The 15,263-nt window shown below is 33.3% G+C and overlaps 1 protein-coding gene across 2 annotated transcripts in view; it reads left to right on the forward strand.

Moving 5' to 3' along the window:
• LOC126741713 (mitochondrial ornithine transporter 1) overlaps nucleotides 1–15,263 on the forward strand; it is a 75,139-nt gene that overhangs the window by 26,828 nt on the left and 33,048 nt on the right. For both annotated transcript variants that reach the window (XM_050448256.1, XM_050448255.1), the window contains one exon: nucleotides 12,688–12,987. In XM_050448256.1, coding sequence (XP_050304213.1) covers nucleotides 12,688–12,987 — 300 coding nt within the window. The remainder of the gene's footprint in view (nucleotides 1–12,687; nucleotides 12,988–15,263) is intronic.

Here is a 15,263-nt window from a genome sequence, read left to right on the forward strand (position 1 = left end):
GCTACTGGCCCGACACGAATCCCAGGATCTACCATGAGGTTCATACTCAACACCCTCAAAAATTAAACGTTTGAGTTGGTATTTTTGGTGATCACATAATTGGACCATTTTTCTTACCGGGAAATTTAATTAGAGATACGTACGTAGACCTTTTGGAGAATGCCGTTAACCCATTATTTATTGAAATTATGGAAAACGACCAACGCTACCATGAAGAAAATGCGATATTTCAGCAAGATGCACTAATTAATACATTTCCCATTATGCATTACCAGTACGGCAGTTTCTGGGTAAAACGTTTCCTGGTAGTTAATTTGGGAGAAGGGGTGCTATCGAATGACCCGTGAGATCACCTGATTTATCTCTTCTTGATTTCTTTTTGTGGGGACATCTGAAATTGAAAATTTATGCCACCCAACCTGAATCGTTAGAAAATTTACGAAATCGCATCATTCATGAAGGCCAACAAATTACACCCGATATTCTTTACAATGTCCGGGAACACTTTGAACACTTACTGTACTATTGTATGGAGGTAAGCGGCAGACATTTTCAACATTTAATAAGATAATGCGTAAGTACTAATCAATAAAATTAAATTAGATCTCTCTGGAACCCGCAGCTCAAATTTAAAAAACAAAGCGCTTTTGTAAAGAAAATTGAATGCTCTTTCAAAAGATGTATCACAACACAGTTCTTCCCATTAAAAAATAAGGGTGAATGTCGCCCCCGAGGGGTTGATGAAGTTTTCTTAGTCTACAGTAGTGTCCCAGATTTAAAGGTTACCATGGGGATCTTTGAAACCGTAAAAGGTAGAGGCTTAGTTCAATTATGCCAAAGTTTCCGAATGTGGTGCTGATTCAAATAAAGTTTTTTTTTAAATTTCCGAATGTTTAGGAAGAAAACCAAAAACTCGTTTGTTTTCTTCCCATTCGTCATTTAATTTTCTTCACATTATTTAAATCCGTAGAGCAACATAGGTAACTTTTGTTTTTTTTTTCAAACATTCACAATTTTTACATTCTTCCAATTGTTTAAAATGAGCCCTTCTGGGAAACCTAGAGATAGATATGGGAACATCTAGATTTCTTTCCAAATATTTTGGAGTATGTTATAATAAAAATCACTAAGAAATTATTTCTACCACTCGCTACCACACCTCGGAATCGCCTACGATTCTTGGACGTCGATTGCACGTGATAGCAATCATTGGGCAGAACTGCTGTCACTTGTACAGGACCAATGTATCGTTGAACCAGTTTGCCGCTACTCAGTCCCTTGATTATCGGTGTTATTCTTATGAGAACTATGTCGCCCTCTTTAAACGTGCGTGCTCCCAATCGATTCTTGTCATAGCGTTTCTTCATAGCACTCGCGGTTTTAACGATATTACCCAAAGCCTTAACCCGATTATTATGTAAAGTTTCTAGTCTATTCGTGCTTACTGTGATATCTGTTAATTCTATGTCGTATTTGAGCCGCGGTCGAAACCCGTACAAAAGTTCGGCTGTAGATTTTCCGGTACTTGAATTCAAACACATATTAATGCCACGCTGTACCTCGACAATTTTTGTTTCCCAAGAACTGTGATCATCACCGACCATTGTCATAAGGGCATTTAGAAAGGTTTGGTTAAATCTTTCCACTTGACCATTGCTTCTGGGACTTGCGATAGCGTTAAGCACATGCTTAATATTTTCAAGTTTGCAGAACTCGTTCATTTCCTTACTTGTGAAGCCTCTGCCTCGATCCGTAATTATGCGCGTGGGATGTCCACAAAATTTGATTAGAAGCTTTAAACAGTCGATGACAGGTCTTGTGCTGGTATCCCTCACGGCTTCCAACCAAGTAAATTTGGTAAATGCGTCAACCACAACTAATAAATAGTTTTATTTTGATTTTATTTATTATTTTGACTTTTACAAAATGGCCCTAAGTGGTCCAGATGTAAGGTATGGAAAGGTTTTCAATTTTCGTTATCGGATATAAATACCCTCTTCGTTTTCCTTTCGGAGTCTTCACGTATTGACACTCTATACATGAGTTAACATATTTGGTCACGAACTGCTTTAAATGTAAAAACCAATATTTTTGGGTAATGGGACCAGTATGTTCATTATCATCGTGATATTGCTTTATTAACCTCCAACGAGCATCCTTTGGAACAACAATCTTAAGAACATTATTGACCTGTTTGCAAACTTTGTTGTCAATTAGTTTATAGGAATTGTCGGCCGTGCCTTCAGGAATTTGTCGCCTCAGTAAATCACACTGTTGATCTTCAAGTTGAGCACAATATATCCAATCTGCATCTTGTACTAAGTTGACTACCACTAGTTTCCTACTCAAAGCATCCACATGACTCATCTGAGTTCCAGGTCTATAAACTACTTCAAAGTCATAGTCCTGCAATTCCAGCCACCATCTTCAAATCCTTGGTGTCAAATCTTTTTTCAACAAAGTCAACCTTAACGCATTGCAGTCAGTAATAACTATAAACTTGCGCCCGTATAGGACGTTTCGAAATTTTCTATCAAGCAACCACAACAGCCGTAGTTTCCAGCTCATAACTGTGATATGACATTTCAGTTTTAGATGTCTGCTGGCTCATATAAACTACTGGTTTCATATTTCCATCCTTTTGTTTTTGTAGCAAAATAGCTCCCAAACCATTTTTATTAGCATCTGTGTCCACGTGTGTCTCCAAGTCTGGATTATAAAGCGCCAAAACGGGATTCTGACTTAACTCTTTTTTTAGTCGGCAGTATGCGTTTTCTTGTTCTTTCTCCCAAATCCAAGGTGTTGATGACCTAGTTAGCATGGTTAAAGGTTTGGCTTTATTTGCAAATTTCTTGATGTATTTGCAAAAATATGACGTTAATCCTAGAAACTGTCTAACGTCATGTACATTTCTAAGCGGCGGAAACTGCAAGAGTGCCTCTACCTTTTGCGGGGATGGTTTAATTTCACCTTTACCTATAACAGATCCTAGGTATTCCACCGTCGGCTGTAGAAATGAGCATTTTTTTTTATTTAGCGTTAGGCGCGCTTTTCTAAACAGTTTCAAAACTGTCTTGAGGCGTTCCAATCCTTGTTGAACTCCCTTTGATATTATTAAAACATCGTCTAAATATGCTAGAGCATATGTGAATCTTAGTGGTCCTAAAATATCATTTACAGCCCTTTGAAATACGGAGGGAGCGTTGGTCAGTCCAAAAGGTACTCTCTTATATTGATAGTGTCTATCGGGGGTCACAAACGCAGTATACTTCCTACTCTCTTTCTCTACACGCAACTGGTGGTATCCTAAAGCCATATCTAGTGTAATAAGGCAATCGTTAGCAGTCAAGCGTTCTAATTGGTCTTCGATCCTGGGTAAAGGGTATCTCTCTCCGTTACGGAATTCAATTTTCGATAGTCAACGCACATGTGCACGTCGCCCGATTTCTTCACAAGTAAAATTGGGTTGGCGTATTCGGATACTGTTGGTTCAATAATATCATTAGCCAGAAGATCAGCTACAATTTTTCGAACTAGATCACGTTCGTGATACGAAAGACGGTACGGTCTACAACAGACTGGTACACTACTGGTTAACCTACTCGTCATTTTAACAGATGTATTGCCCAACTCTGAATTGTTTCCAGCAAAACAATATTTGTATTTCTCCAACAACTTATTTAAATCATGTCCCTTTTTAGTACTAGACAATAATATTGAGTCTGTAGTATCACTGCTAGACTGTTGATTGCACGCATTTTTTTCCTTTTATTACCGTTTTTATAAGGCTAATATTTAATATGGTCATCACACCTAAATTATTCTGAAACTATTAAAGAATTATCATAACGATTTTGTTCTGAAAAATTGGGAATTAAGGCTCCATTCATAATTTCTGATGTAACCACAATTTGGTTAATCAGAATTGGTACAATTGCTGTTTCACTTTCAATATAAACAGTCGTCTTGTTATTCGACTCAGCTACATCATAGGGTAAAATATTTCTTTCCACTTGGTGTTCGTCATAAAACTTCAATTCGTCAGCTGTCTTGACAACGCATATATTGGCTGCTTCAGTAAAAGGCCGTCCGATCAACAAATTATATGTCTGGTATTTGTTATCTACAACCTCAACCGGAACCTCGCGTGTTACTTCATCCACTGATAAGTTTACGATTGCACGCCTAATTGTTTTTACAAGTGCTCCGTCATAGCCCTGAATGGTCACATTTTCCTTTTTATTAACTGGCAACCTTAAGTCTGTCGCCTTTTTAAACGTTATCAGATTACATGCGGTACCAAAATCTATACAAGCGGGTACGACCACATTATTTATTTTTGCTGGAACGTGAAAATTTCGATTATCCCGCGTAATCACATTTATTTTTTTCGTCTGGCAATTTTCGCCTCTCAATTTTAGCTTAAAACACATTTCTCGATTGTGACCTTGTTTTTTACGAAAGCTACATGTCATATTTTTCTTGCCAACACAGGCAGAAGCATGATGTCTCTGTTTACCGCATTTGAAACATTCAGTAGTCCTTGTGCGCTTAAAATAATTTTTACTCTCGTATCTCTTGGAATTCTGTTGATGTTTTGATTTTGACTCGTCGCCGCGAGAGACGACGTAGTTTGTTTGTGTTAGGAATTGCAAAAAACTTTCGGTAGTAGTACATTTTGCAGCGTAAGCGGCGGCTTTTATTAAATTATTATTAATTGTTGAAATAATAACGTCTGTTATTACCTCATCAGGCAAATTGCAATGTTTACCAACTTGTAATTTTTCGTCAAAGAATTAAACTAAATCCTGGTTAGAATCGCGCTCTACATTAACAAACTCCTTTAGTTTTGTAGCAGTACCTTTATTTGTCGGAAAAGCAGCTTTTAATTTATTTTCCCACTCATACCAAGTAGAAAAGGTTTCTAAAAATATCTTTGCATGGTCATCCCATGAATATAAATTCGCAATGGCATTTATTTTATCGATCCACTTATCAACTGTCATCCCGCTTGTAGTACCGCTAAATTCTGGCACTAATTCTTGTTGACCAATATTATATCGTGTTCTATTCGACCGGGGATGTACCCTTTCTTGTGGGGATTGTGTCATTAGCGTCGATTGAGGAATATTAGGAATCAGTGATACTGGAGGTGTAAATGATCTATAGGTCGATGCTACCGGTTCCATGGTAGACGCAGGGCTATCTTGCCCGGATACATTTTCGTTATGGGAATTATTTTGAACCAATCTCTCTAATATTGTTAGTCTTTGCCCAAAATTATTATCCGAACTTTGGCTCCTTGAACGCTTACGACGTCGCGAACGAGATCGTCGCCCGGCAGTACATAGTTCACTATTCATTATGTTTTACGACAGTAAATACGACAAAAAAAATTGTAAAGGGTAATATTCGTGTTTAATCACACTAAAATGATGAGTCATAAGACTTATGGGTACTCACCGGACTACCGGACATCACAAGCACAGCACAAATCACAAACAAGTATTTTATACAAGGGCACTTGACTAGTAATTACACGCACACAGTGTTTTTCTTTTTGGTAAGAATCCAAAAATTCTGATATATTAAAACTGCTATTAAAACTACTTTTATCAATATTAAACTGTATTTAAAAATAAGATATAAATTACAAAACGTATAGAAATAGTCTGCGATACAACACGAACACTCGCTTCTTTATTCGAGCACATCTAGAATTTCACTGACTTCGGTTTGTTTATTTGGGTTCCTACAAGGGTGCGCTTTAATGCCAGCGCCGTAAATAACTTGGATTTCGCCGGGTTGTGCGAAATTCCTAATAATAAGTATTTAAAAAACGATCTAAATATTTGAAATATCAAAAAATAGGTTTAATAAATTAGACTATTCTAATAAAATCTATTGTTTTAAATCATTAAAATTTAAAATTAATTTAAATTTTCTTTTGAGATTTGTTCTAAATTGACTATTTCGTTCAGTGTAGTAGGTATTTAAAAAAAATTAAACGTTTTGAAAAAATCTACATACGAAAAGAAATTGTTCCCATTAGCTTTAGCTAGAATTGCTTAAGCTAGTAAATGTATTTGATAGAATGTTGGAAAAATGGCCGTTTAAGTAACAAGCCTACATATTTGTTTGGCTTAAAATGGAAGAAAGTTATTTAGTTTTCCTTTTAATCTTAATGTTGAATTGAATTCCTTGGTATACCGGGTGGTGCTCGCCGAGCGGAACATAGGAAATCCTGTAAACTTTAAGGGGGTTAATTATTGGCTTCTCTGTACATTTAACAGAAAAAATGTAAGGTAACTTTTTGAAGAGACCTTAAAACATTAAAAGGCCTTTCAATGCCTTTCAAGCCTTTCAATGTTCTAAGGAAGAGACCAATCTGACAAACCCTCGTGCAAAGTTTCAAAAAATTTTAATAAGCGAATCTTGAATAATTATTCAATTAAATGTAATTGCAAAATTACCAAATTTTCGGTTCAGGTAAAACCAGTAAATAATTTGTTATAAATCTGACGTACAGCCGAATACAAGAAATGTTTTTTTTTTTCGTTTAATCAATCTCACAACCATACATTCAAAGTAAGACACGTTAACATTACTTTTTTATCTAAACTTTTATTTAATATAACGATGAAGTTAAACCAATAACAAATATTATTATCGATTATTAAAAAAATAATTTTATCTTACTTAGAATTTAATTAAACCAATAGCAGTATCTGAAATATTTTCAGTTTATTTTCCCATCAAGCCTATCTGGTCCATTTCAACCATTAAACCTATTGTTAGTAAATTCGAGTCCAAAGACATTGCAATAAATAATTGTAAATGTTTAACTCAGAAGATCGAAAATAGATCCGAAAAAAGAGAGAACAGAACTCTTAATATTTTACTAAGTGTAAAAAAATAAAATAAAATACAATAACTTTTTTAAAAATAATAGAGAATTACATAAAAACATCAATTAATCAAATGTTCAAACAACCCCCCATTAACAGCTAAACAATATCCTAACCGATCATAAAATTCATTTCTAATGTTACTAAGTTGCTTGCTTGCTTGCTTGTTTTATGGCACTGCAACGAGGCAATTGCCAGCACAATTTGGAGCGACCTCGATGTTGACTGGCTCTGGACCAAATCGGGACCGCTGACTTGTACTTAATTACTTCAGACTTTCTTTATAGTACTGTGTGGTACTCCTTCATTTGTAGTGATTAAGTCTATTAGTATGGACAAACACAATATAGGTAAATTGGACAAACATAAGACATCACAGGTTCTGGGATTCTACGGGAAAAGAAAACATAGACAAAAACACGAATTGTTGAGCAGAACTATTATAACCGAATTCAATTTATATTCAAAAATGACATAATTAGATCAATTGACTCCTCATTTGGTTCAGACAAAACAGTATACATTGTTAAGGGGGTGGGGAAATTCCTTATAACAAATTCTTTATACAGATCAATATAAGGAATGTAATTTATAGGACATTCCAGAAAGAGATGATTTAAGTCTTCAACAGAGCCACATTCACAATATGGGTTATCTTTAATCTTAAGCTTATATAAATGTTCTTTAGTCAGACAATGGCCCGTCCGTAATCTGATTATTGTGGTTATATGTTTTCGATTTTTGAAAGGTACATTTGAAAACCATTTGGTTTTTGGGAAAGTATTTTGTATTTTAGAGTATTGATAATTCTTACTATGTACTAAAGTTTTCCAGTATACTTTAAACTGATTACTCATATCATCCTTGATCAGGTTAAAAATTTCCATAGAATCCACTTTCATATCTTTAGGAACATTCAGGTCTTTACCTATTCTTGCCAATAAATCCGCCACCTCATTACCAGGAATGCCCGAGTGTCCAGGAATCCAAGCAATTCTTATGTCAAAATTGTTCTTATTAGCTAGAGAAATTAACTGCTTGGTTTTGATAGACCAGAAATCGCTTGAGGTTTATAGACCATATTTATTAATTTTTTGTATCGCGCTTCTTGAGTCTGAAAGGATTATTACCTAGCATTTGAAGATGCTTATTTATAGCAACCTTTACAGCATCGTGTATAGCCACACATTCTGCTTTACATATACTTATTGAGTCTGGGAGTCTAGATGAAAATGTATAGTCTATGTCCGGAATATATATCCCATAGCCTAATCTTTTATCTTTTTTTGAGGCGTTCGTGTATATATAGGTATAGGAGTTTTTAAATTTTTCTGTAGCAGTTAGGAAATATTGTTTTAACATAGTGTCACTCTTGTTCATTCCTAAGTCTAAGATTTTAATTGGATTGTTCAGGATATCAAAATCAATTCCATAGCATGCATAATTTGTATCTTTACTTATTCTGTTTAGGTAAGGAAGGAATTTTTGTAAGGCGAATCTCAAATATGGAACGTTATCAGAGTTAATGTAAGTTGGCAATGTAATCATTTTTCTCCGGATTCTCTGCAAAATCTCTAGTATAGGATGATTAGTTATTGAGGTCAACCTTGCAATGTATTTATTTGCCAAGGTTTTTCGTCTCTGCTCCAAGTTTACCATTGCCGCTTCCGCTAATAAAGCCGCTTTAGGAGTCGATTTCATACAGCCCAGACATATTCGCAATCCTTCAAAAAAGACTACATTCAATTTATTTAGACCCTTTTGGTTTACAGGTTTTAAAAATATCGAGCCAAAGTCCAGGTGGGATCGAATCATTGCTCCAAAAATTGTTAACAGGGTAAGAGGGTCAGATCCCCACCAAACCCTACAGACAGCGCGCAGAATGTTAAGTGCTTTTTTAGCCTTATCAGCTATATGGTCAATGTGAGTGTTCCACTTTAGATGTTCTTGCAGAATATGTCCCAGATATTTAACATGGGGTTTATAATCAATAAGATAATTGCCAATATGTATAGGTGGAGGAGGATTTTTGCGATTACCCTTTGTGAACCAAATTGCTTTACACTTCTCGACGGAGAGGGAGAGATCATTATCTTTTAAAACACAATTAATCATTTCCAATGCTCCATTTATTTTGTTTGTCATAACACTGACATTGGAACCTTTCACAAAAATAGCCAAGTCAGCAGCATATCCAATTATTTTTGCAGAATCTAAGTTCAATTGAAATAGCTCCAAGATATACAAATTAAAAAGTATAGTGCTCAAAGAAGAACCCTGTGGGAGTCCTTTTGTAGCTAGATATGGGCCCATGAATGTGCCATCAGCCTTTCTGCTGTATAGAAGTCTATTCACAATAATTTGATGAATAAGATTGTTAATTTCAATAGGAATTTGAAGATGATTTAATTTATTATACAGTTTATATATATTAACATTATCAAATGCAGATTTAATGTCTAAAAATACTGCAATGACAGATTCAGACCGACCAAAGGCCTCAAGGACTGAATTTGAGAGATAAGCAATATTATCATATATGCCCTTGCCCCTCCTAAAACCTAGTTGTTCATGTGTGAAAGTATTTATGTTTTCAAGAAACCATTCCAATCGATTTAATCATGATTTCAAGGATCTTACAGCCACACATTGACAGTACTATAGGCCTATAATTTACCGGTAGGATAGGGTTTTTCTTTGGTTTTAGAATATGAATAATGTTATATTTTCTCCATGCCTCTGGAATATGTCCCTCAAACAGACATTTATTATATATATTTAGTAAAGTTAATTTTGCTCTTATTGGTAGATGTTTGTACATTGGGTAAGCTTTGTCATCCATGCCAGGGGCGGACAATTTTTTATTTCTTATTGCGTTGTTAAATTCATTTAAAGAAAATGGAGTAACACTATTGTCATCCCGTGGTTGCAAGACAACAAAATCGGGATCCAGATTCACTGAGATCATCTGAGATATTATAGTTGCTTGAAGTATTATTTATATTATTTGAAAATTTTTTAATTTTATTCCACACATAACTAATATTTGACTCTCTATTGAGTGTTTGACAAAAAAGCTTAAATTTTTCTTTTTTCTTAATTTTAAGTCTCTTCTTTGTAATTGCTATGCATTTTTTGCAGTAAGGTAATTTTCTAATGTAGGGGTATTATTAAAGTTATTTATTGCATTTTTCCTTTCTTTGATCCAGGTAGAACATTCTTTGTCCCACCACGAATTGCCAATGTTTTTAGAAACACCACACTTTTTAGTAGGAATAGCAATATCAGCCGCTCTATACATGATATCCATTAATTCATTATAGGTCATATTAAGGTCTTCTGCATCTATTTCTAGTATTATATTATGATAAAGTTGCCAGTTCGCTTTATCAAGGTTTCTGGCCATAAAAGGTGCCGTAAAAATTTTCCTTGCGTTGAATTTTAGTGATAGGTTTAGTTCTAAACAGGTCGGGTAGTGATTGCTGTTAGCACAGTCATGTATGACTTTCCAGCAACTGTTTACTGCCAATATACCACTTACCATAGTTAAATCAAGAGCACTAGTATATGAGTTTGGACTTTGTACCAATGTACATGAGCCATCATTGATTACCACCAAATTATTATCTGAGGTAAAATCTGCAATTAGTTTTCCCCCTTTGTTGACAGGAGAATCATCCCATAAAGGGTGGTGTGAGTTAAGATCACCCATTATAATGGTTTGTTCTATGTTTACACCCTGTATTAGGTCTTCCAATAAGTTGGTAGTAATATTTTTATCAGTATTGACATATATATTTATAAGGTAAAGTTTACCTAGTTGAATGGTAATATATTGGGTTGAGTCAGAGTTGAAGGTTTTTAATTTGTTATAAATGATATTCTTTTTAATACAGGTTGCAATCCCACCATAACCATCTGGTCGATCTTCCCTGATTATATTATATGTTGGCAGAGTAAAATTATAATGTGATTTAAGCCAAGTCTCATTTAGGAATAAAATATCTGGTGATTCCCTATGAATTAATGATATCAAATTATCCCTATTGGAATTAATGCTACGAATATTCCACTGTATAATTTTAAGATTGAATTTAATGTATAATTTTTTAATTTTAAATATCTGTGTGGGGGGTATTAAATGTGTGTGTTAATTGTATTTATTTAATAGTCTGACAATTCCAGATCCATTTCTAGATCTGGGTTTTGACGGGATAATATGAGTTTTTTTAGGGTGTCAAGATAGTCATCATTTGTTGTATTCATAACAAATTGTATACATGTTTCCATGTTACAAGGTAAATTGAAATTATGCTGTGCACTAATAGGCTTTTGAGAAGTTACTTAAGAAGGACTTGAAGAATTTGAGCACGAGAAAGACTGTGAATTGATTTGAATTTGAGAAGTGTGGTCAGGATCGGATTTTTTAGGTCTAGAGTTAGGAAAAAATAAGCTTTCTTCAAACTTGGACTATTCTTTTTTTATTGTTATTAACTGTAGCAACTTGAGAGTATGCCCTTTTAATAGTGCTATTGTTCATGTTTTGAGTTCTTCTTTGGGAGGGTGTAATAGGTGTTGAATTTTGGGGGTACTGAGATTTGTCTCTTAATATTGTGTTGGGAAAGTCACTTGGATTGTAAACAAATTCTTCTTTGGTGATATAAGATTTTTTGCATGCTTCATTTGCATCATGGAAAGTTAAATTTTCAAAAGCCATCAGTTCCTTAATATTTTTTTGTCTTATATATTCTGGACATTTTTTTGAAATTGATTTATGGTTTTCTTTACAAAAGAAACATTGTGTGGTACATGAATATCCATTTTCATCATCCAAATGATTTTCCTCCAGTCCACAGTTAAAACATCTTTTCCGGCCTTTGCAGTTTTTTTTTGTGTGTCCAAAACGTCGACATCTATAGCATTGGGTCACTGGAGAAACATATATTGTGACAGGTCTTTCCAGTCTATATAAATTAATAGATCTTGGGAGAAGGATACCTTTAAAAGTGAACAAAACGGAACCTGTGGGTTCATAAGATGTTGTTTTATCCTTAATTACTTTTCTATTTAACCTTTTAACATTAAGAATTTCAATATCTCCATTTGCACTGCATCTTTTTATAATTTCATCCTCTGATATGTCAGTATCTATTTGTCGTACAATTCCTTTGCATGTAACAAAGTTAAATGAGATAAATATTTTGTAACCCTTATTTATAAGAACTTTATTTTTAAAAAATCGTTGGCTGACTGAAAATTAGTAAATTCAATGGATATTCTATTTAGTCCTTTATTATTAATTTTTTTAATGTCTGTTAAATTTAAATTAAATATGTCTTTTGCTATTTTAATATTATTGAATTTTCCTATATTGAAGCCAACCTGTTCTGTAGATTCCAAGTAAACAACAAAGGGACCAGAATCTATATATATATATATATATATATATATATATATATATATATATATATATATATATATATATATATATATATATATATATAATATATATATATATATATATATATATATTTAACGATTTGCTAATTGCTTGCTTGCTATTTGCTTCCAAAACTCCATATTAATTAACATATTAATTTTTTGGGCTTATATTATAGAGATTAATCTAAAAATATTAATTTTTAGTTCATCATACACTTCTGCAGTAGTATACATAGACTCTTCATAAAAAGCTTTTTGATACTTTTTTTGCTCGTGTTGAAATAATAAATATAGTGGTTTAAAATAATATCTAAAATTTAAAATGATTTTATTTTAGGTGCTAATTCAGCAGAAGACCTGACTGTTCTCGCCAATGCTTGGGCCGGATTTTTAGCTTCATTTTTTTCTTCAGTAGCCATAACCCCTACAGAATTAATAAAATGCAAACTTCAAGCGATGCATGAAGTCAACAATCAAGCCGTAAGTCGAGGACTTACGCCACCTAAGTATATAAGCCCTCTAGGCTTGACTCGTGAGATTGCTAGAAATGAGGGCGTTCGAGGTTTATTTAGAGGATTAGTTCCTACACTAGCCAGAGAAATGCCTGGTTACTTCTTTTTTTTTGGGGGTTATGAAGGTATGTTTTAATTTGTAAGACAGTAAGGCAAATTACCCAGGCTTAGACGTTTAGAGAAAAAATCAGAGGTTATAAAACTGCAAAAAACAGTTAATATTTACCAGTGTAGAGCATAATTTTTGTCCGGATTATCATTTATTTTCTGTTATTTTTAATCGCAAATTTATTGTACATTTCTCAGGTTACCATAAATCATCAAATTAAGATAAAATTACTAAAAAAATACTCACGCAAATTGCAATTATAAACTATGAGAATGACATATGCAAAAGTTAGGATTGGAGATCACTGCTAATATAGGGGAATACCTACTAATCTTTTAAAATGTAAATATGTACACGGTGTTAAAAAATTCGATGTAAATATTTGAAAAGTGTATTGTTGGAGTCAAAATAAGACTTTTATCTTCTTTATATATTTTTTTCCTATAAACCTATCCTATCCTAAAATGCGTCCCGTCGGCGCTACAGCCTGTGCAAATTGCTTGAAAAAAATCGATTATTTGGAACCGTAACTATAGTTCTGTATCAAATCTTCTGAAAATTTGCATGTCCTCGTTTTTTGGGTGCTCTCTTTTCATTTTTCGTCCTAAAAATGGTATAAATCCAATTTTAAAGGATGATTCAGGGGAGCTTATCGTTATGATGGCTCTTATCTTATGTTTCCGATAAAAAATAATGCTAATTAGATGGCGTTCTAGATTTTCAACTTTTTTATTGGAAACATAATCATCGTAGGGGTAAGGCTATTATAAGGATAAGCCCTCCTGGATTCTTCCCTAAAATTGAGTTTACTCCAATTTTGGGACGAAAAATGTGAAAACGACTCAGTAAAATGGGACCCAGTAACAAATTTTGAAAAGATATGACACATACCTGTAGTGAGTGTTTCAAATAATCAATTATCTTCATGCAATTTGCGAGGGACATAGCTGTAAGGGGATGCATTTTAGAACCCATGTTTATAGGAAAAAAAGTCTTATTTTAACTCTAATAATACTGTTAAAATGTTAAAATATTTGCACTAAATCTTGTAACACCCTGTATAATCTTTCTAAATGTAATGTCAGACCACAGATATGACGGTAGCAGATTTAAGTACCGAAAATTAATAAGTTGGTTAAAATTGGGTCTTTTTATTCAATAAATAAGTTTTTCGTTCTTTTCAATTTCAATAAAAAAATAATAAAATAAATAAGTAAATAAAGTTAGGATATTGAAAATAAGAAGCGAGCTTAGAGGTCGAGAAATAAAACCTCAGCTTTTGAGAATCTATAAACAAAAATCTATTATACCTCAAGTAAATTATTGTATTTAAGATTTACTGGACTTCGATTGAATTAAATATAACGAAAGGTGTTGTTAAAGATATGTGAAGAAGTCTATTTTCTCCTTTTCAATAATTGAGGGTATGAGAGAACCCAATAAAATAAGTAAATAACCATAAATATGACGATACATAAAAAGATACATACTGCAACACATTAAAACGGTATACGAAGCCAACTCTGAAAAGTTGGCTTCCACCTTGGACTTTGGACACCATAAATTTGTGCTTACTTGCCGATATCATAGTTGAATGTAAACCCTGTTTTGATCTATTTTTAGTATTTTGGGTTTATTAATTATTATTTTTTTTTATTTTGTACTTGCGTTCTGTGTCTAATCGTTTGAGCATGAGAGTCGTGAGAGTTAACATAGTTCATTAAAAATGTTCGCAGGTTCAAGGATCGGCAATAAATGAGAATTTTTTCTTTTATCTATATTTTTCTTGTGTTCTTTTATAAAATAAAAGGAAAACCAAATGTTTTTTTTTAATTAAAATATTGTTTTATATTAACTTATTTTAATAAATTAGTACTGGTTTTTCTTATATGCTAAATATACACACGGTGTTTTTGAAATATTGCGACAAAATTTAAGAACGTATTCTTTAGACGAAATTAAGCAAAAAAGTTTCTATAAGTATAGCACCTAAACGTCTCAGATTTTGAGCTACAGGATGGCAAAGTTTTACTAACAAAAATTAACTGTACATCTCTGTTTGACATCTAAAAATGGAGTGTCTTTTATTTTAAAACGTTTAAGTACATGCTTCATGTCCCATCTTTCACACCATTCTTCTCTTATCCGCGATAAAATAGATATTTGTAAGATTTTATGTTTTTAATTTTTATAATCACTGTCCGTCAGTTAACATTGGCATCAGTCAATTAATTCAAAATATGCGATATGCCTTTTATTTAAAGGCCATTAGTCATGTTAATCGCCGTAAAT

The sequence above is a fragment of the Anthonomus grandis genome, chromosome 10 (genome assembly GCF_022605725.1).
Source record: "Anthonomus grandis grandis chromosome 10, icAntGran1.3, whole genome shotgun sequence".
Classification (NCBI taxonomy): domain Eukaryota; kingdom Metazoa; phylum Arthropoda; class Insecta; order Coleoptera; family Curculionidae; genus Anthonomus; species Anthonomus grandis.